The 23069-nt window shown below is 38.0% G+C and overlaps 1 protein-coding gene across 3 annotated transcripts in view; it reads left to right on the top strand.

Annotated features, from left to right (window-relative positions):
* The window catches only part of LOC129765441 (optomotor-blind protein), a 296805-nt gene that overhangs the window by 28298 nt on the left and 245438 nt on the right, over window positions 1–23069 (top strand). For all 3 annotated transcript variants that reach the window (XM_055765767.1, XM_055765769.1, XM_055765770.1), the window contains exon 2: window positions 2229–5374. In XM_055765767.1, coding sequence (XP_055621742.1) covers window positions 4836–5374 — 539 coding nt within the window. In that variant the 5' untranslated portion in view covers window positions 2229–4835. The remainder of the gene's footprint in view (window positions 1–2228; window positions 5375–23069) is intronic.

Genomic DNA, 23069 nt, shown 5'->3' on the forward strand with positions numbered 1-23069 from the left:
TTTCTAGTAAATTATCTGTACCATTAGTATACTTCTCTACAATAAAACCATTCATCTTTTTTTTTTTAAATTTTGATTTCTTACCTAACTTTCTTCGGAATATTTTGATGATGTACTGTATTCTATTAGTCAAATAATTTCATTTGATACCAATATTAACACGTTGAGCCCAGTGTCGGTCCCTAGGGGCCGCCGTTGAGTTTTTTGGTAGGAGAGCGCTGACTGACTGGGACTGACAGTTACAAAATAAGAAAATAAAAATATATACGGTTTGTTTTCGGAAACTTCGCTACTTTCTAGTCGAATCCATGACTACTTTCTATTTATACAATAAGTACCTTTGGAAGCTGGGACTGACACTGATATTGTGCAAACGCTTTTTTAACGTGTAAATGGGATTGCAAAAAATACATTATCGACCATTTTGTGGCGGCGACCTTTCCAAATTTATGTTGTTCATAACGTAGTGTGTATAGTCAAAGCATTCAGCAATTTTTTAGCGGCGGCCAAATAGAATTTTCCAAGATCATGGAATACGCAGTTTTATAATGGCAGTGGAATTAAAGGTATGTTCCAAATTCCAGATCAATCAGTGATCAGGAACGGGGTCTAATTTCAATTAATGTGGGATAACCCCACAAACACTCAAACATACACACAAACAGGGAAAGCTGAATGAAACTATTAAAAAGTAATTGTTTATTTGTTTTATGTGTGTTGTTTTATGTGTGTTGTTTCACTTATGTGATGAATCGATTAGCGGGATAACACTTCATTTGTTTCTAAGATATGAAAACATTTTCTGCTTCAGGTTTTTCAACAAAAAATAAAATATACTCCAAGCAAATAGTTCTCACCATTCGATTTTAGTAGTTAATATATTTTTTTGAAAATCTGCATTTATAAGTTATTCACTCTAAATATTCTATTGAAAATATAAGAGTTTAGAGTTAGGAATCTTGCTCTTTACATAAGTAAAAACCATTCTAAATACAATGAAAATTTGTGTGCTTGATCATGAAACTTAACCCAAAATCTGACAACCTTTGTCTAGTATTACTTGATTTAGATTTTGTTACCTTGATTGTGTTTTTGAGTGCAAGTCACAAAATGACTAAAATCTCAGAACCTAAGTGGGTTTTGAATCCAAAGGGATTTATATTATTGACACAGATGTGATAATCACTCGGCCAGGCAAATCACCAATAAAAAAAATAACTGTTTTGTAATTGTAATCGGAAAAAAATAAATTATCTCATGACATTGCGCGAAATCTGATGTAGAATCGAAATAAAGGGTGTCTTTTCAAGAGATTTGTTTTTCATTTCAATATAATGCATACAAAAGTTGCAAAGTGCATGAATTTGTTAATTGAACCTATTGGTTGGTGTCTGCAATTCTCGAGAATCATTTCATTGAAACGCTGACATCGATTACGCTTGAGGTTGTTCAGTTCAGGTCCGATTTTGGACCACGCTTTTAAGAATGGCATCTCAACAATGATTCCTGTAATTTTACTCTCAAAGACTTCAACTGTTACTAGTTTATCCATATAGAAGAAATACTTTACATAATCTCACAAAAAAGAGATCCAGAGATGTCATGGGATTCGTTTAGACAATCAATTCACGAGAGATAAATTGCTCACCAAACTTTTCTATCTGTTATTCATTTGTGACAAATACAATGTCTTGTTGAAACTAATTATCGGCCACATACAATGTTCGCATTTGGAGCAACGAAAAAGTTCATAATTATTGACTCCGCAGGACCATAAAACTACTCATCATACCGAAAGTAACAATTTAGTTTGTTGACGTATTCATTCAATCAAAAAAAACTTCGTAGCTGAACACAATAAATTGAACTAAGTTTGCGAAATATATTTTTCACAGATTACGAATTTTACTCGAGTGTAAGCATTTCGTAGATGAAATGACTTTGCTTTGACACATATCACGAATCACGCGCGAGCTGTCTGAAATAAATGCGTGGGAACCGAACATCCAAAAATCGCCTGTATATACATTTTTTAATTTAAAGGGATCCTATGGAGATTACATCGTCCGAAACGACAGTTTGTCATTGAATTGGTTGTGCGTCCTTTTTGTTTTGTTGTTTATTACAAGAATGTTTTCAGTTCATACCAGGATATTTTTTTAGTACTGCTGCCGATCGACTGGGACGACCTATCCAAAACGGTTCTAATATTCTCTACTTTTCCATAGCTGAGATCGATATGTCAACATCAAGCGCACCAACGTGAGCCAGAAAGGAAGCATCTAACCAGCTGAAATTCTTCGCAATGCAAGTAAATAGGCGCTTTTTCGGCATTCAGCATCACATCACAAAACCGCTGCTCAATCAATCCGATCAATAGCAGGAGGAAACTTTTTGTTCAACGAGAACAATGAAGCTCCGTCATCGATCTGGAAGGAAATGTGCTGTAAGAAGATACGGAACGATAAATTTTTCCTAGAAGAAGAACGGCGGATGTGGCGTTGGGTAGTGGCTCCGTAACAGAAGTAGTGCGATAGACAAAAAAATCAATAAAGACCGAAATTGTTTTCGGCCAAATTCAGTTCAACTCAAGCGAAACACTCACATACAGTTTTTTCGCTCGTGGTTCGCTGGGAAGACGTTGCCCGCAGGACGCCAAAGAATAGGGAAGAGTAAGCAAGAAAGAGATCCCCGGGGGAAGAAGCATCGATATCCTTACGCACGCACGGAGAGAAAAATCACAGCTACGAGTGTAATAATGAATTTGGCAAATTTTAAGTCAATCTATGGGTGTGGGTAATGCGCTACTGGTTTTGCAGCTGAATCTCAGCTTCCACCACCCCTCCTCCAACTGTCGATTGATTTTCGTGGGTGGAAATTCATCTCGGTGGAGGTGGTGAAATGTAAGTGTCGATCCCCCCGCCGTATCACACCAAACCAGCGCCTACTGCGAGTTTTATGCTGTGGCAGAGGGGGAGGCCAGCCGTGAGTGTGAGCGTGTCCCACTCGTTGTGGTGAGAGTGCGAGAAATTTCTGTTATCGTGAGGAGATAGGGGCAAGGGAGAAGCGTGACAGTGAGGTACCAACACAAACAAAACTGTGTGCGTTCGGAAACTCGGAGACTGATAAAAGCAAAGTGCCAAACAAAAGTGTCTCTATTGCGCACAAGTCGTGGTTGACTTTGTCGTCGTATAATTTTTTTTTCTCATTTCGTGAACTAAGTGGACAGTGACTATGGTGGTGTGAAATAGGACCAAATAACATTACATCTTGATTGGTATGGGTGTGTAACTTCCGACGAGACGCGAGAGAATAAATAAGAGCGCAAGTAAAAACGCGTTTATTTGACACGCACACTTGGGAGAAGACTGGAAGAATAATAAACAACGGGGTTGGAAGAAAATAAATAACAACTCAAATACACAAACACACAGAGAACCACAAGCGCGTGAGAGAGAGAGAGGAAAATGAGCGTTGTGTGAGAGACGAAAGATGCAAAGAATATCATTAGCAGAAAAAGTCGTAGCCGTCTCTGATTATCGAAATCACCCCCTCTCGCTAGTCGACCGCTGTTCACACTAAACACTAACCGAGGCAATAGCTCCCCACAAACTGTCGTCGCTTGTCCTTACCAGTATTTGGGACCGGTTTTTGTCCTCTTCTTAGCGACAACGACTTCACACAAGAGTGTGCTTTTTTTCTAATCCGATGTTAGTGTACCGATTGGTTGCGACACACCAATCCGCGACGATTATCACACAAAATAGAGGGAGTGGCCTGACTGCCAGAGCTCCGCGTCCGAGAGTGTGTGTGCGAGTGTGAGCGAGAGGCTAGAGGGGTGCGGCCGACACCAGTCCAACACGAAAGGTGTGATTACAGACACCAAAAACCAGACACCAAGCGCTTAGTTTGTCGCAGCAGCGGTAACCAGTTCATACACGGCCGGCGTGAAGTTAGCATCGTTGTTGTTGTTGTTGTAGTTTTTGTTTCGTTCTTTTTTCTCTCGCTCTTGAGTGATTCTCGCAGCCTCCCACTAGCCGTGAGCGTATCCCCCACCCCTCCCTCTCGTGCGTATTCCAACCTAGTGCTGTGCCGTGCCGTATGCGTGTATGTGGGTGTGTGTGTTTCACGGTAATTCACGCAGAAGCACGTACTTTTCACGATTTCCGCGCGTGTGAATGGTGGCTTCAGTGGTTTCATCCCGATGGTGCGGCACCATTATCCCTACGGTGCTATATTACTCGTGCGTGTGTTACTCAACCATCCGCAGATTCGGGATCCGCGCGGCATTCAATAATTTCGCGCAAATAGGATAAACCAACAAAACGCCAAAGAAGACGAGCTAGGCGGCCCCCCAATCGAGGAGTGTGAGTGTTCCGTGTTTTCGTGATAGACCAGGCCGTGTTGAATATATTTACCACGGGGCCTTTCGCGCGAGGCGTATTTTGCCAAAACATGGGCAAATAATTAATTATTAACTGCTCCAGATTAAAATACTACAGCTGGCGTCTAGTGAACACACAGAAGAAGAAAAAAACACGATACAATGAGTGATGGATGACGCACGCAAATTACGGTGAATAAAAATACGATCAAAATTGATTACAGAAAGCACACTGTGAATTGTTATACATTGGGGCAAAACGAATAATAATCGCGCGAGTGAGTGAATATTACGGCGCGTTGAAAAAGTTGGAAAAGTGATAGCGAAAGTATAGGAAGTATCCGTGGTTGAAAACTTCAAAACTGCCGATTGTCAATCGACGCTATTCAGTGTCAGTGAGAACCGAAGAACATCGACGACACATGCGGTGCGTTTGCTCGGGGGTGTTGTGATGAGATACGACGGTCAGGAATCACTCCAATCTGACGAATTCAGTAGGCCGGCGAAGGGAATGGCCTATCATCCATTCCTGCAGCTACCGAGACCCACTGACTTCAGCGTGTCGTCGCTGTTGACTGCGGGCTCTCCGCCCCAAGGACAGAACTCACCGAGTGCCGGTGCCGGCATAGCAGCCGCCGCTGCAACTGCCGCTGCCAACGCACAATACTTTCCTGCTGCTGCGCTAGCGGCCCTTTCCGGAGCCCCGGGAGGACACCCATCGCATCTCTATCCGGGAGGCCTACTCCCAAAGTTACCCCCGCACCATCCCCACCCACACCATCCGCTGGGGACCGCTTACACCACGGCCGAGGACGTTGTGCTGGCCGCCGTTGCTGCCCATCAGCATCATCCTGCGATGAGACCACTGCGGGCGCTCCAACCCGAAGACGACGGGGTTGTTGATGACCCCAAGGTGACCCTCGAGGGTAAAGAGCTGTGGGAGAAGTTTCACAAGCTGGGGACGGAGATGGTGATCACGAAAAGTGGCAGGTGAGTGCGAAAAAAATACGGCGGTTCTCTAATGCGGAGCAAATTAGCGCAAAAAAAAGTGCCGACGGCTGTTAGTGAAGTTTCGTTGATACCTTCCAGTGACGGAGCGCAGCTCTTTCTGTTTCATTTCGTGCCGTTATAGTTTACAAAATTGTGTCAGTGTTATGTCCAACTTCATAATACTGTTCAGTTTGAAACAGGGCAAATTGGTGGACATAATTTTGATTTTTTAGTGTTGCGTTGTGCAACTGTTTGTCCGATTCAGAAATGAGTGATTTTTCAAGATTTTTTTAGTGCTAATGTCAAGTGTAGTCCAATAAATTAGTAATACAGTTGAAGCTCTTTTCATGAGATTCATACACTTTTTGTGAAGGAAAAGCAGAGTCCATAAACCGATATAACTTTCCATGCCATTGTAGTGTCTAAATAATTTGGTGATCATAGATTATGCCGAAGAAAGTGATCCACAAGCTTCGAAATGTTTTACAACGCAGGTTTCCATGGGTATTTACACTTTATTTCACACTTGTGCGAGTTGAAATTTTCCGGTTTTCTAAATGAAGGGTTCTCGAAATAATCGCTAAGGGTTCTCGAAATAACGTTTAAACAAGCAAACGATGTGCTTCGACCGCTTTTTCCTCAAGTTACAAAAACAAAAACAAAAATAGCGAATGTGTTTTTTTTTGCAGAATGACAGTAACATTATTTTGAAGTTTAATGTCAAATGCCAAAAATATTACACGGTACACGAGAGTCGAACTTTTTTCCAAAACATATTAAAAGCTTGTTCTGTTTCATATGTTCTAGTTTCGCTATATAAAATTGTAGATATTCGGATCTTTTTGTGTGTAATACATCTTTTGATTCAGCACAATGAGTGCAACTATGTTACACATTTTAAAATTTTTCCCAGTACTAAGTTTTGTTAGTTTTCAAAATTATATGAGCTGAACATTTTTCTTACACATGAACATTCTTACTTTTCTGTTATTTGAAACTACGTATATGATTTATGTATGACAAAATTCATAACAGAATGAAAACGACAATAAATAATAAAATTCTGTTAGAACATAGAGAATACGATGTAACATGCCTCTTAATGTTACAGCCTCTGAACTTGACTTGGTAACTTAAAAAATGAAAAACATCTCAGCAATATTTTTCTGTGATGTTTATTTGATTAGTGCATTTAGTCTGAATATACCAAAAGGTATCGAAATTTTCTGCAATACTTTTTTAAAAAATTTTTTTTTTCTTTTTCTCAACACTAAATTGCTACCGAAATAGATGTCCGAAAAGCTATAATTCTCAGTCGCTCAAAGTAATAAATTTTTTTGATCATAATATCGATCTTTTATGCACAAGCACAGTTTCAACTGTTTGCTTCACAGAGTTATTTTAGAGAACCGAAACCGAAATATTGAAATACAGTATGTACAAAAATATCCACCTCTGGTGATTTTACAAATCTCCTCCAAATAATCCACCACAATAATGCGAACCACTTTATCAACATGATGTAAAAGTAAATTCAAATTATTGTCATGTGATACGAAAGTAACCTTGGTCAATTTTTGAAATCATGATTGGAAAAACAGTAAAAAATAAGGAAAAAAAGTGTATCCACTTTCTTCCAGATATCCACTTAATATTATGTGTGACAACCCTTGAACTGACTTAACAAGCTTAGCTGTAATTTCTGACAAGATTCGGTACCACTCAGTCTCGAACCTTAACTTTTGTGGTCTATCTGAAGTTAAGGTTGTAGTCGCTATTGGATTAAGATCAGAAGATTGTACTGGCCACGTCAAAACTTTGATTTTCCTGCCCGTAAACCAATTTGATACCAACTAAGGTCTCGATCTCGCTGGAATGGGTATTTGGGATGGCCAAACTTCAGTTTTTGCAAACTTGATGGAAGATTCTGTTTTAATATGTCCAAATAAACCACTTTTGACGTTATTCTGTCAATGAATTGAAGTTCTCCGACGCCACACGATGTCATCGACTCCATGACCTTGACTTTGCATTTTTGGTGTCTTGATGTGTCAATTTTTCAAGCTCTTATAATGCCAAGAATATCGACAAAAATTAAAAGTAAAGGAATGTTATATCTTCGGCTTTCGACTGGAAATCTCTTTATTAAATTTAACGATAAGTAAAGCAAAACAAATCTACGCAGCTGTTAATTGATTCTTCTACCACTTAGTTTGAAGTCAAATCTGAGATCTTCCCGAATTCGTCGACTATTGAACCACAATCGCATCAGGAATGCTCAAGTGATAAGGATGACTTTATACTAATCAGAATAATAATACTGGTAGTTCCTTAAAGTGGCGATAGCGAATAAACTTACTACAATTTAGCTTCCTGAAGAATTCTTTGTTTATTTGTATCCAGCATCTATAATCAATTCCATAATTAGATTTTTATAATTGTTTTACTTAAATAAATGATTGAATTGAGTATATATGGAGGGCTTATTTCGTTTTACACGGTTTTATCGGGAACCTATCTCCAGTGTAAATCGAGGGATAGGTGTAGTCCGTTTTGCGTGTGATACCATCAGACCCAGATAATATAACTTCAGTCTCGTCTGACCAAATTGCCTTTTTCCAGTTATCAATTGTCAAATTAGTGTTATAGTGTGCCCACTTCAGCCGTTGTTTATGTAGTCAATTTAACACTATTTGAGATGTAACATGTAACCATGGGATTAAAAACTCATTTTTCATTTGTTTTGAAAATTTTAGAAGCAAATTTTGTGAGCATATGTCAAAAATAAGGATGACTTTTGGTATATTTAAAAAAAAATACTAAAAGTAAATAACTGATTGAGTTACAAAAATTATGTTAAAGGGAAAAAACACATATAAAATAGTAGTTAAAAAATTTATCAACATTAACTTATTCATATATACAGGTCGGGCTCGATTATATACAGTTTGAAAAAAAGTTTTTTCAAGAAAAAATGTGATATTTCAACGTTAAGGTGAAATTTAATTGACTTTTATAAGTACACTACCACTCTACGCATAGTTGTCCCATGTTCCAAAATCAGCAACTAAGAAAAATGCAATCAGAAGCTTTAACATTTCAGTTTAGCAATACACCAGGTTTTCTATGAGCAGTAAACTATTGTCTAATGAAATGTGAAAAGTTCCCCTCACTTGAATCAATCAAGCTTGATTACGGGTTCAAACATTCATGGTGGGACAGTTATACCTAGAATAGTAACATGGGACAATTCAACTTGATGTTGTTTTTCCAATAACTGTGAACAAACAATAAGTTTTTTGTGTTTTTCCGAAGGATTTTGCATAAAAATATCATTTTATAAAGAAGCAACACCTAAGCAGAATGTAAATTTCATTGTTATTTGGCATTCTGTTAATGTTTTTTTTTATGAATTATGAATCTACAAAAATACACGGTGGGACAGTCATGCTTAGAATATCAACATGGAACAGTTGAGCTTGATGTTGTTTTTTTAAAAACTGGGAACAAACAATAACTTTGTTTGTATTTTTCTGGAATATTAGGCATAAAAACATCGTGTTATGAAAAAAGGGAAAATTGTCAGAATGTAACATGGGACAACTATGCGTAGAACGGCAGTGTTGTTGTTCAAAAATGAGTAATTTTAAGGATTTGTAAACTGTTCACAAACACAAACAGATTGGTGGCAAAAAGTTCAAACACTTTTCTTGAGACTCAAAAACACTTTTCGTGAGGGAAAAGCAAAGTCCATAAACCAATATGTCTTTCCAAGTCATTTCAGTGCCTAGCTCATTTTAAGAGCATAATTTACTTCGAGGAAAATGGTTCACATACTTTAAACATTTTATAATGCGTAGCAAATGAGACCATAAGTATTATCCTGTGTTAACGTATTCGCAACGTAACGGGACATAGCGTAACGTGTTCAGAAGCATGTTAAAATTGAGTATTATTTGCATTTTGGTTTGCACAATATTCGAAATAAAATCTTTCATCCAGAATGTATCGAGAGCTTATCCGGTTCCATATCTTTCGCAGTTTCGCACTACCAAGTTGTGAAGGTTGAGAACTTTTGTAAAACGCATCACTTGATTCAGAATTTGACTATGTTATATAGTACGAAATTCGATTTTTGTGAGTTTTAGAAATTTTATAATCTAAACGATTTTATTATACAGAAAATTTTAGACTTTTGCTATTTTAAACAGCATATATGATTGATGTTTAAAGATATCCATAAAAAATGGTTCTGGTATGAGAACAACAATAAAAGTGTTGGCTTTAAATTAGGGGACATATCTGGAGAATACGATGTTTAGGAGGCACGTTACTGATGTAGCATAAAAATACATTTCAGCAATATCTTTCGTGATGTTCAAAATTTGCTCTTCAGCTCGGTGGAATTTTTGCCGTAGGACTACGTTTAACCGAAAGATATAGGGGGTGAAATGAAAATCTAGGCACCGAACATGTGGGAAAAAATGAAAGATTTCGAACGCTTATAATTCGAGCATTTCTCAATAGATCGCAAAGATGTTTACCTATATTGATAGTAAATATTTCTACGTATTTCTATCACAATGAATAACATTTTATTTTCTTGAGATGAACAATCGAATAATTGTGAAATGTCAAGCATTGTCCAAACGCACTATGTGCCTCGTTTTGATTGGATTTTGATTTTGATTGACTCTGGCGCATGATGTTTAGTGACTCGGAAACCGCTCAAAAATCTACTGTACTCATACAGAACAGAAGTCATCATTTCATTTCATCATTTGATTCTAGAAAATCTTTTTATCTGAGTTATTTTTCAGTAAATCTGTACTGATATCTGTATTGAAATTATAAGTAAAATTTTTAGCCATAATTTTAACTTTAACAATAAAGTTCAGTATAGTTATTATTGATTTGACTAAATGTACACTATATAATGCTTCATTGAGATGTAATGGTTAACGGGGTATGCTTTTTACGCTGAGCTACGTAAATCCTCTCATTATAACATATTCTGGAACACACACATAAATGTAATAGTGGTGAAGAAATGAAAAGCAACATAATATGGTAACAATTCGAATTCTGGATAACTGTCAACGAATATGTCAATATTTTTATTGATATTTGAACTGTAGTTGTTCAATCGTTTCACGATTCATTGCAGCAGGTGGTTCTAAGAGTTATTTTTACCCAGATCAGCAGATGTTTCTACAGCTTTAATTCAGATGCTGTTTAAAATCTTCAAAGTTTGATTCTGCGACTACGATTTGATGTTTTAGTTCTGGATAAATAACTCCAGCTTACAAATTGTTCTGTGTCAATTCGGGTCTTTTCGTTTGAAATGTTTTGTTTAATTCATTTATCGATGGCAAAACTTAGTTCAAAGAATTAAAAATTAAATGGGATTGGTCGAATAGGAGCCATCTTGTTACGGACGAATCCATAATTGTCAATGGTTTGAACTCTAATATTTTTTTTTAGAAACACGTTGCAGGCTATTCATGGGAAATTCGAAGCTCTTATTTCAACGCTATCCCAACATATTACCAATTGGAAGTTTTATACTCATCTTCTTCTTCTTCAATGGCACTAACGTTCCTAGAGGAACTTCGCCGTCTCAACGTAGTATTACTTGCGTCATTTTTATTAGTACTTAGTTGAGATTTCTATGCCAAATAACACGCCTTGAATGCATTCTGAGTGGCAAGCTCTAGAATACGCGTGATCACAGTGCAAGTCGGAGGAAATTTCTTTGACGAAAAATTCCCCCGACCAGAACGGGAATTGAACCCGAACCCCCGGCATGTTAGTTATGACGCTAACCACTCGGCCACGGGAGCACGGGATTTGATGGGAACACAGCATTTTATCCACTGCCTAGAATGTTTGTGAAACTGATCGTAATAACGAAACTAGTGAAACGTGAAAGTAATATAAATTTTCAACTGGCGATTTTCTCATAGAGAAATGAACTTTAACCGATTCTGAATGGATTCCAGGTGGTGTATATGAATACAATCAATTTCGTGAGTATTATGTAGATGCTGTGAACGAATTGTTTGCTTATCGAAGAATTCTAAATTCTTAGAGAGATAGCAAAATGACCACAGAAAGCGACTGGAAACTCATCTGTATTGTAATAGACGAATGGGGAGTATCCAAATCGATTGCAACACTCATAAGTTCATCAAAAACAGATTGAGAAAGGAGCGCTCAAAATGGACAATTTTCATGAAGTAATCAATGTTCAGTTTTTCAATTTGTGCGTCCAATATATTCCCGGAAGAAGTAATCAAAAACGTATCGATTGTTCTTTCTGATATTCTCAATCTTTACAACAAGAGATGGAATTTAACGGCAGTAAGAGCGCACATTTCATTTTTGCATTCACTATGGATTTTTTAATTCTATTTTTTTTTCAATACACGATATACGATTTATGCTCAACGCAGACTTTCGTATTTTTACAACTGATAGGCTTAGAGTGCAAGGGGTGTAAGTGACTTGATCGATTTCTCTTCATCAACTTTTTCTTTAGTTAATAACTCATCTGCAAAAACGTTCCAATTTATGTTTGCTATAGAATCCGATAGATGAGATTCTGAGTTATCTTCCATATTGTCAAATACAGCTGTGAATGTATTTGTAGCTCAGTTATGACCAAAAGAGAGAGTCAATGTAGAAAAATCGATCAAATCACTTACACCTCTTTCATTGTAAGCCCCTCAACTTATATCGAACATGAGAAAACAGGAATGTCAAAAAGAGATTCGTTTCAAGCTATGAATAATATTGGAACGTTATTTCAAAAAATCTGTATATTCTGTATGAAATCCAAAAATATCTGTAATCTGTAACTACAGACTCTTGATTTTAAAAAAGTCTGAAAAATCAGTATAAATACAGATTATTCTGTAGATATGATCATCCCAGAATACAGAGCATGTGTAAATTAAAAGCACGATTCCTGTGTGGAGTAACAGTGAAGGAATATTCCCGGATTGAAAACAAAAGTCGATATAATGTTGCGATAGGGTAGATCTGGAGAATACAGTGTTTAGGAGTTATTTACAGCTGTACCTTGAAATATGAAAAAATTCTCAGCCTCGTGTTGCTCGTTTGATTTTTGCCTTTATCCTGAAGAAATAGAAATGTATCAAAATTTGATCTTCTGGTCGACCTGAATTTATTTCGGAAAAAAAATATTCTTTTTCTTTTTTCCAACATTGAATACATTGCTACCGAAATTGAATTTACCTAGTTCTCTATTGCTCTAAATAATCAAAATTTCTATATTAAGCTTTTATTATTATTGAATACTAATTGATTATCGAATCCCAATTTGACTCTTTTTGACACGACAAGCAAATATTCAATTATTGGATGCCAAATTTTTTTTCGGTCTGTTCGCAAACCTGTTTGAACATGGTTAGGTTACCTTAAATATTTCAGTCGATTTTTTTTCAATGTTCGATGTTTGACATTGTTTACCAATGATGATAATTCAAGAATGGCAAACAAAAACGTGTTTGTACAAATTTCAAATCAAACAAAACAAACCAAACTTTATCTGTCAAAAAGTGTCAAATCTGTGACCTCCGGACAAACAGTGTACGGCCAACTCAAGCATTGGTCACAAATTCACGAGTTGGTGATCGAATGGAGTAGTGATCCCTCGTTTTGTTATAGTATAAAAGCGTTCTTAATTGTCATCATGTTCGATGATGAAACTCTCCCCGAGAGCATCCGGCCCCCAGCGCCTCTCCTCGTGACATTAAAACCTAACGTTTTTATAGCTCATTACAATTTAGCACAAACTTTTGCGGAATTATTCGAATCGTTCAACACTGGTAGCACCAAAAAAAACCGGTGGCCCTTCTTCAATTTATTGCTGTTTCCAGCTGACGACCGAAGCCGTCCGTGGTGGACCAAAAGAACTGTCGTACTTTGTTAGAGTTAAGTTTTGTTTTACGGCTCCATCGTAGAGTAGAGGAAGACAGCTCGTATCGTTATTGGAGAAGGGCTGCTACTTGTTGTGTTGTTGAGCCCCATAAAAACACACTTGCATACGTACGTGTGCACACTCCCAAGAGCGCTAAAGACGGCCGGATGGTTGAAGGTAAACTCGTAATTAGCCGGCTTAATGACGCAGTTAACCTGCGCGCCTTGTTTTTCGATGGTTCCTCCGAAAACAATAAAGTCATACAGTAGCAGCAGCAGCAGCAGCAGTGGCAACGAAAAAAGTAATTCGAATTTGAGAACGATCGCGCACACTGAATCCATATGATTTCGGTGGGTTAAGTTGATATGATGCTCTAAATGCTAGGCAAGATATGATTTGATTTGATGGGAACACAGCATTCTATCCACTGCCTAGAATGTTTGTGAAACTGATCGTAATAACGAAACTAGTGAAACGTGAAAGTAATATAAATTTTCAACTGGCGATTTTCTCATAGAGAAATGAACTTTAACCGATTCTGAATGGATTCCAGGTGGTGTATATGAATACAATCAATTTCGTGAGTATTATGTAGATGCTGTGAACGAATTGTTTGCTTATCGAAGAATTCTAAATTCTTAGAGAGATAGCAAAATGACCACAGAAAGCGACTGGAAATCAACAATTCGTAAACTTTCGTACATAATCATTTTTGACATTCATAAATGACATCATTTTGGGAAAAATACCTTTTTTTCTACGAGACTTATACTTGATGTACCTATCCTGAATACATCAAACAAAAACGAGAGAATTCACTTTCCACAATTTTTTTTTCCTTAAATTTTTTCATGAACCGCGAGTATTCTGAGAATGTTCTGGTTGTGAATATGGGTATTTTAAAAACCATTCGATCAAAACAATTTTAAAGACGATTTATTACTAGCTGCTAAACACATGGGTAATCCATATTCGTTTGCTAATGTCTAGCTAAGGATTAACATGTTCGTTAGGAAACTGTTACCTTGTTAATACCTTACCCTCATGAGATAGGCATAATTATTCTTTTGTGTTAAGTGAAAATCCGTACCGTTTTCAATTACAACATAATGTTTTCATTATTATAGAAGGTGAAAAACGTGACTGCAGCTGTCAAAGTGTTAAAAATAATGTAACCCCAATACCGGCAAACCCTGTCATTTGTTTCAAGCGAACAGTCGCGAATATCGTGTTATGTTTGACAACGGCTGGAGTAAGATTTTTCCGCTATAAAGCGTCATATGTTCTCTCTTTCTTCAATCGAAAAATTAGGCTAATAATAGATAACCTTAGTATGAAAATTGAACATTCATTAAGCATTTGCAGAGTGTTTAAGTTGGAGTGAACCGTACGTGATTTCAGATGTAGGGGAAATCAGGGTAAAACCGACACCCCCTGATTTTTACAGTTAGAAGCAATTTTTCGCAAATTTTCCGATGTTCCTTGTACACACCTGACATTTCTTACGTCTCGAGTCACCCTACAGCTGCGGAAGTCGCTTTCTGTCAACAACAAAACAGAACCGGTCAGCAAACAGGAGTTTAGTCCGTGTAAAATTTTCGCTAGTGGAATTTATGTGTTTTTGTGGGAAAATTTTGGAAAACTCGCCACTTTTGTGAGCCTAAGTCATCTTAGATCATTGTTCCATGTATTTTGTTGATTATCGGTGCTCGAAAACTTTGTTTTGCAATTTCGAGTTAGTTCGGGGTAACACCGACACCTTCAGTCAGGGTAAAATCACTATAATACAGATAAAAAAAAAAAACGATGAATCAGGCATGCAACCAAAAAGCCTGACAGAGCTTCAATGCTCATCGGCACACCTCCCGTGGATGCTCACCCAAGCTAGGACATCAACATAAGTGTTGGCTGAGATTTATAGACTGGAATTCGAACATTCGTTCCGCAAACCTAATACTACATCAGCAGTGGGAGCTATGGGGTTCAATTGCAGTTGAATTTGAGCATTTTCATTATTCAAAATTTGAGCAATCCAATTACATACAATTTAAAACTATCCTCCCTCTTGAAGCGTTCAAATAGTATATAGATAGCCTCTTGATACTTAGAAATTATTGTAACAAGTTTACATTCGTTTCTTTAAAGGTGTCGGTTTTACCCGACAGGGTGTCGATCTCACCCGCACTCCCATTTATTTCACCTGAAAACATCAATTTTAGTAAACTATCAAAATTCGAGTTTTACTCAAAAAATAATCATCAGATACTGTAGAATGGTTCATTGATAGTTGAAGAGAAGTTCTGTAACCATTCGAAGTCGAAGAAACACGGGAGGTCCTGGAAATATGTGATAATCCTTAGGGTGTCGGTTTTACCCTGATTTCCCCTATGAGTTTCATTAAAAAAATTTATATTTTGTGTAGAGTATAGTATCGTTCAAATCAACATTTCACAGAAAGTTTCGAATGAAAAATCGAGATGACTATTTTTATTGGTACCCAAAACCATACGTTTCGTCTCGTATTCCGAAAAAAAAACCCAGAGTGTCGATTTTTGACTATTTTTTTTCGATTTTCAAAAAACTCAAATTTGACCGCTTTGCGCCACTCTCCCTTAAGTCCGACTTTTTGAAATTAGAGACGACCATTTTAATTGGCACCCTAGTAAATATGTGTATGTCGTGTACATCGAATCCTGTATATAATCGGGTAAAAAAATACATTGTATTTTTTTATAGATATATTTTTCGATTTTTTTTTCAATATTAAAGAAGAATTTAATTTTTTATTCATCCCTTCAAAGTCATCAAGTTCAAGTTCAAATGCCTTTCTCATTTAAACAATCAGAATTCTTTCAGGAGGTGATAGGGAATCATTTTTGATGAAAAAAAAATCCTTCTACGTATATGTTCGAATTTCAACAATTGAACTTTTTCTCTGTTTGTCTGTAACTGTCTCTAAGAGCCCCCGCAGACTGCAGACTGATTTGTCGACCGATAGTTTGTTCGGCTTCTTAATCAGTACGGAGAGGTATGCATGTGCGCACATTACGCCAATTCAGTTGGGTCGGTTTTTGCACCAGAAGTACGACCCGACCAAACTGTTGGTTGACAGTAAGTCTGTAGTATGCGGGGGCTCTAACTGAAAAATTACGCTGCGTAGGACAATTCTGTCGTTTTCATAGTAAAAATGAGAGAATTTTATATAGGATACATTTGTGAAACTTTCAAATTAGTGGATTAAAATATCATTTTAGAAGTGAAAAACTTAAAAGTGGGTTTTAAGGTGTTATTTTTAATTTCATCCAAAAATAAAATGCATAATATACTTGAATGTTTCTAGCAACAAAATTAATGCTCTACAATTCATTTCTTGACATCTTCTTCTATCTTTTTAAATTTCGCTGCAATATCATTTTAAATAATTCCTGGTGAATCTTTATCTGAAATCTATCAAAATCAAGATATTTAGTTCACTGTACTCATAATAGCCTATTAACTTACTTTCGCTTGAAATAAGTCAGTTAGTATATAGTCTGTAAGTCAGTATATAATCAAGTCCGACCTGAATGATGAAGTCATGATAGTCTGACAAAGTATTAATGTAGTAAGGGTAAAATGATCAGTTACTTGTGTGGTAATATAACAACTAACTATTGATGTCGTATAAATAGTCACATTATGTTTGAAGAGTTTCATAACTTTTGAGTCACCCTGTGCTTCTGTATAGTTGTAGCATACCAATATATAAATAAAAACAAAAATCTCCCTCTCGGTAGCCATCCGGCCATAGCTTTGTGTGCACCGTGTTTAAGGAATTTCTCGTGAAATTTTAATTTATTCGACTGATATTTTCGACAAATCATCAGTTTGTACAATTGTTCACATATTCTAGGAGAGGTGAACAAATATTTTGTTTAATATCAGCGATTCATTTGCTTCCTACTAGGTGGCAAAACAGGCAGTGACGGATAACAATCCAATCAGTGCAGTTAGTACAATTAATACTATTAGTACAATTAGTACAATAGTAAAATAAGTAATATTCATTTAGAATCCGGAATCACAAAACCAGCTGTATTTTGGGATTGATTAAAGGTACAAAACATGTTTTAGCATCACAATACAGATAATTCATTGTTCTTTCAGAAAAAAAATATTCAAAAAATAATTCCTTTGCACTTTGGAAATGTGTACGTTATATCGAGTGACGTTATATCGATGGTACGTTATAACGAGAGTACGTTATATCCAAGTTCCCTGTATGTGGTAATGTTTCTCAAGCTTTTTTGTCGATTCACATCTTGGCGAAATGATCGAACCAAGCCCGGCTCAAATACAAGGCTGTTTTACACGATACCACTATCTACATAGCAACTGATGCTGTTGCACAGATACGTGAGAATGTTACACCACATTATAAAATGAAGTTGGATCTTAAAAGTGTGCATGGAAAGTGTTTCCTAAGAGTAAAAAAGAAAGCATAAATGTAAATCTGTATCTGGGTCTCTTGTTTCGCTCTCTCATATTGTATATATATATATATATATATACTATGGCATATATATATATATATATATATATATATATATATATATATATATATATATACATATTATACAAATGCTGTACTAAAGGGTGTGTCACATCAAATTGCTTCACGGAAAAAACGCTGTAGAAATTCGCCCAGTAGACCGATCCTTTTGAAAATTTTAGACAGTAAAATAAAAACTATTAAACAACTTTTGGCATTTTCTTTTTATTCATACTTCGAGCCCAACCCGTATGCTCGCACCTTCCTCTTTACCCCGTCCATAATGTTCTGTACAACGTCAGGTTGTAGTTTTTTTTGAACAGAAATCCATTTTCTCTTGAAATCCGCCTCCGATTTGACAACTTTTGGGTTCTTCCGGAGGGCCTGCTTCATAATCGCCCAATATTTCTCTATTGGGCGAAGCTCCGGCGCGTTGGGCGGGTTCATTTCCTTTGGCACGAAGGTGACCCCGTTGGCTTGGTACCACTCCAACACGTCCTTTGAATAGTGGCACGAAGCGAGATCCGGCCAGAAGATGGTCGGGCCCTCGTGCTGCTTCAATAGTGGTAGTAAGCGCTTCTGTAGGTACTCCTTAAGGTAAACCTGCCCGTTTATCGTGCCGGTCATCACGAAGGGGGCGCTCCGCTTTCCGCAAGAGCAGATGCTTGCAAATCTCCTCCGGAATGCTGAATTTGTCCTCTGCGGAGAATAACAACAGGCCCGGCAGCTGACGAAAGTCCGCTTTGACGTAGGTTTCGTCGTCCATTACCAGGCAATGCGGCTTCGTCAGCATTTCGGTGTACAGCTTCCGGGCTCGCGTCTTCCCCACCATGTTTTGCCTTTCGTCGCGGTTAGGAGCCTTCTGAACCTTGTATGCACGCAGGCCCTCCCGCTGCTTGGTCCGCTGGACGAATGAACTTGACAAATTCAGCTTATTAGCGACATCTCGGACCGAACTTCTCAGATCACGTCTAAACTGCTTAACTACGCGCTTGTGATCTTTTTCACTGACGGAACATCCATTTTTGCCGTTCTTCACCTTCCGGTCGATGGTTAGGTTCTCGAAGTATCGTTTTAGTACTCTGCTGACCGTGGATTGGACGATTCCCAGCATCTTACCGATGTCCCGATGTGACAACTCCGGATTCTCGAAATGAGTGCGCAGGATTAATTCACGACGCTCTTTTTCGTTCAACGACATTTTTCCAAATTTACGAAAAATTGACAGTGAAGCATGGCCAACGTGATCTATACACTCTTATCTGATTATAAGCGAAAGCTGAAGATATAATTCCTAAAAATTAAATTTCTACAGCGTTTTTTCCGTGATGCAATTTGATGTGACACACCCTTTAGTATGTAATGGTAGCATATTTTTTGTTAGTTTTAAGATTGTTTAATGTTATAAATCAGGATGGCAAAACATGTCCTCAACATTAATTTGTAGAAGTTTAGAAGAATCTCAATGCTGCATTGATACAAAGAGTTTTTAGACATGATCGCCTGTTACAGTGCATCAAATTTGATATCAGCGTTGGGCTGTTTGACGTTTTTTTGGAATTGTTCTGAAAACATTGTTTACAGGGATTTAAACACTTTCATGAAATTCCATTCCATTCTTTGTTTTTAAAAGGCTTTAAACTTTGCAGTTCATTCGCCTCTAAGATCATGTAATGATTTATGTTATTGCGTCACTAGTTGGTGCTTATCTCGACAATAATGTGCCGATCAATTTTCTTCAACTTTTGGTGATGATGAGCTCTCGTGTTTCGCTGGTTCTACAAATTGTACCTCTTCTTATACTTCTGAGCGGATTCCGCGAGGAAAAAACTTGGCGGGTCTTCCAAAAATTGTCAGTAACTCAACAGTGCCCGAACATTTGGCTGTCAAAACGTTTTGTTTGCGATGGATATCTCACAATTTGACATTTCATGGAAATGTCAAGGATAGCTACTAATCTAACGAAGGGACTGCCCGTTGTTGTTGATTGAACTGAGAGGAACAAAAACTGAACAAAATCATTTTGCATTCCCAAGCTATTTCAAGATCTTTATTGACTCTCTTCAGCAGAGGTGAATATTGCGAAATATATATTCCATGTATGGCTTTGTAAGTCATTGCGTAATTAAATACATTATTTTAAAATTTAATTCCAAGACAACTTCATTCCTTTCTTCGAACCGCGTTCTAACGAACCGGCACTGCGTCTATAACGCGCACACAATTATAGGTCTCGAGCTGAACCTCAACACTCATTATTATAATAATCCACGGAACCATTCGGGTCGACATTTGCATGAGTTTCTCAGTTTTTACATATGCTATGTGGTATGATTGTATGAATGCTACTACTAGACGGATGCATCCAGTTTGCAGTTCCTGCAGGAGAAGAGGTAGCGAAAATGTTCTTTTCTTCTGTGTTTTTCTTCGGCGGCAGAAAATATATTTTGCGCTGATTTCATTTTTATTAGTACCCTGTGTCGTCGGGGATATTGCTTCGGGAGCAATCGATTTGAATAAAGCCAAAGGAACAGGACAGAAAACGGAGAAACGGAAGAGCTTTGAAAGAAATCATAAATGCCTGTGTAATTGTGATGGTAATTGGTCAATTTTTTGCTCGGAAAACACGATGCAGACGTGTCCTTGGTGAGTATTAGTGCATGCAATGCGTGAGCAATAATGAAGATGCATTATGAATAGCTAATAATTGACTAATCAGATGGAAAGGTGATCATTGTGGTGGCGTACACAATTAAAATATTTCCATCACGGAAGACTAATAATTCGAACCGAACCGCTGAGTAAAACAAACTCCAAAGGTATTATATTCCGTCAACTAATCGCATAATTCCAATTCTATCCAGCTAACAAATGTGAGCGCATTTTTCCAACGCCTTGAGTTTCATTACTCCGCGTGTAGAATGTTTCACGAAAGTGCAAAAACATCCGCCTCCATATTTGTTCCCACACATTTGCCCGTCAATCCAGACAGTTCTACATCCCGGAGCGCGAGTGTGACCGTCCCGTAACGATATATCCAAGTGCCCAAGTCATTTAAATCGTACTTGCAACACTTGTGTGGAATATAAAAATTCATAATCATCATCGTTTAACTCGCTGTATGTGATATTATATTTATGATGCTTTGCAGTATTTTTTTTTCTTCTTTTTTCTACCCCCTCCTGCCCCCGAATGGAGCTTTTCCACCACCGCATTCTCCGGATTGGACGAAAGAAACACTGCTACACGTCCCGTATTGTTCTGTCTAATTTATTAGTCTTGAGCTGGGTTCCCTCAATGGCAAGCATTGTGACGTGACACTTGTCCCCACCGCGCGGGAGTGCACCCAAATGGTACCCACCAAACAAAGGCAAAAATGAATTTTTAATTGAGCTCCCCTTGGGCTCGCTGGGTTGTCGGAGCGCTTTTGAAACCCACAAAACACAGGATCGCGCATCATAATCACAAACAATAAGTCATCAATAATGTTATTAGAAATATATTAAAAATTTAATATTAATATTAAATATGAATACATCAAACTCTCGTGGAATAGTGGCGATACGTGTGAAAGAGGGGCCTTCCACGCCATCACGATCGAACCAAGCCATTTCGAACTTGTCACCATAAAGTAAGGCATTATTAGGAGTTCTATCGGTCGGCTTTGCGTCGGATCATGTCTCATTAGGATTCAACACGGAACGCGAGGTGTGCGGTTGACGCGAGACCGTGTGTGTACATTCTATGCTAAAGGGTGTGTCACATCAAATTGCATCACGGAAAAAACGCTGTAGAAATTTAATTTTTAGGAATTATATCTTCAGCTTTCGCTTATAATCAGATAAGAGTGTATAGATCACGTTGGCCATGCTTCACTGTAAATTTTTCGTAAATTTGGAAAAATGTCGTCGAACGAAAAAGAGCGTCGTAAATTAATCCTGTGCACTCATTTCGAGAATCCGGAGTTGTCACATCGGGACATCGGTAAGATGCTGGGAATCGTCCAATCCACGGTCAGCAGAGTACTAAAACGATACTTCGAGAACCTAACCATCGACCGGAAGGTGAAGAACGGCAAAAATGGATGTTCCGTCAGTGAAAAAGATCACAAGCGCGTAGTTAAGCAGTTTAGACGTGATCCGAGAAGTTCGGTCAGGGATGTCGCCAATAAGCTGAATTTGTCAAGTTCATTCGTCCAGCGGACCAAGCAGCGGGAGGGCCTGCGTACATACAAGGTTCAGAAGGCTCCTAACCGCGACGAAAGGCAAAACATGGTGGGGAAGACGCGAGCCCGGAAGCTGTACACCGAAATGCTGACGAAGCCGCATTGCCTGGTAATGGACGACGAAACCTACGTCAAAGCGGACTTTCGTCAGCTGCCGGGCCTGTTGTTCTTCTCCGCAGAGGACAAATTCAGCGTTCCGGAGGAGATTCGCAAGCAGAAACTATCCAAGTTTGCCAAAAAGTACATGGTGTGGCAAGCGATCTGCTCTTGCGGAAAGCGGAGCGCCCCCTTCGTGATGACCGGCACGGACTGTCTAAAATTTTCAAAAGGATCGGTCTACTGGGCGAATTTCTACAGCGTTTTTTTCGTGATGCAATTTGATGTGACACACCCTTTATTGCAGCGCAGCGCGAGGAATGCTCCTACACTCAAGTTGCGGGTCGTGTTTTGGGTTGGAGTATTTTGTCTTTACCTGCCCCCTATTGAACCTAATGGCCTACTACTAAAACGCGCACTTAGGGGCAACCTAGGTGTTGTTGCCAGTGACGGCCCAAATTGGCAAAGGATGCGTGGTGTCAAACATCTCGTGGGTGTTTTTGGCACAACTTCGAAGAGCGATAGACTTTATCCGGTGCGTTGGTTTCAGGGTCTCCTCTTTTCAACTCACCCTTATGTGTTTGACAAGTTGACGCTTCAATAAACTGAACAGAGTCCCGCATTTCAACAAAATGTCCCGCGAAACGTCCCGCATTTGGCAAAAGAAATGAAGATGTCCCGCGATATCAATATATTTCAATATCACAATTTGATCATGTTGATTTTCTTAAATGGATGAACCTCAAAAAAAACTTTTATTTGGCAGACTGTTCAAGAGCGCTTCTAATGCATCCAAAGATTAATACGTTTAGCTGGTTTCATCGCACCGACATTGGGCTTTTTGTTTAGAGAGTGTCAACTGGAAGCGACAGCAACAAAATTGGAAAATGATTTTCAT

Source organism: Toxorhynchites rutilus, chromosome 2 (assembly GCF_029784135.1).
Source record: "Toxorhynchites rutilus septentrionalis strain SRP chromosome 2, ASM2978413v1, whole genome shotgun sequence".
Lineage (NCBI taxonomy): Eukaryota > Metazoa > Arthropoda > Insecta > Diptera > Culicidae > Toxorhynchites > Toxorhynchites rutilus.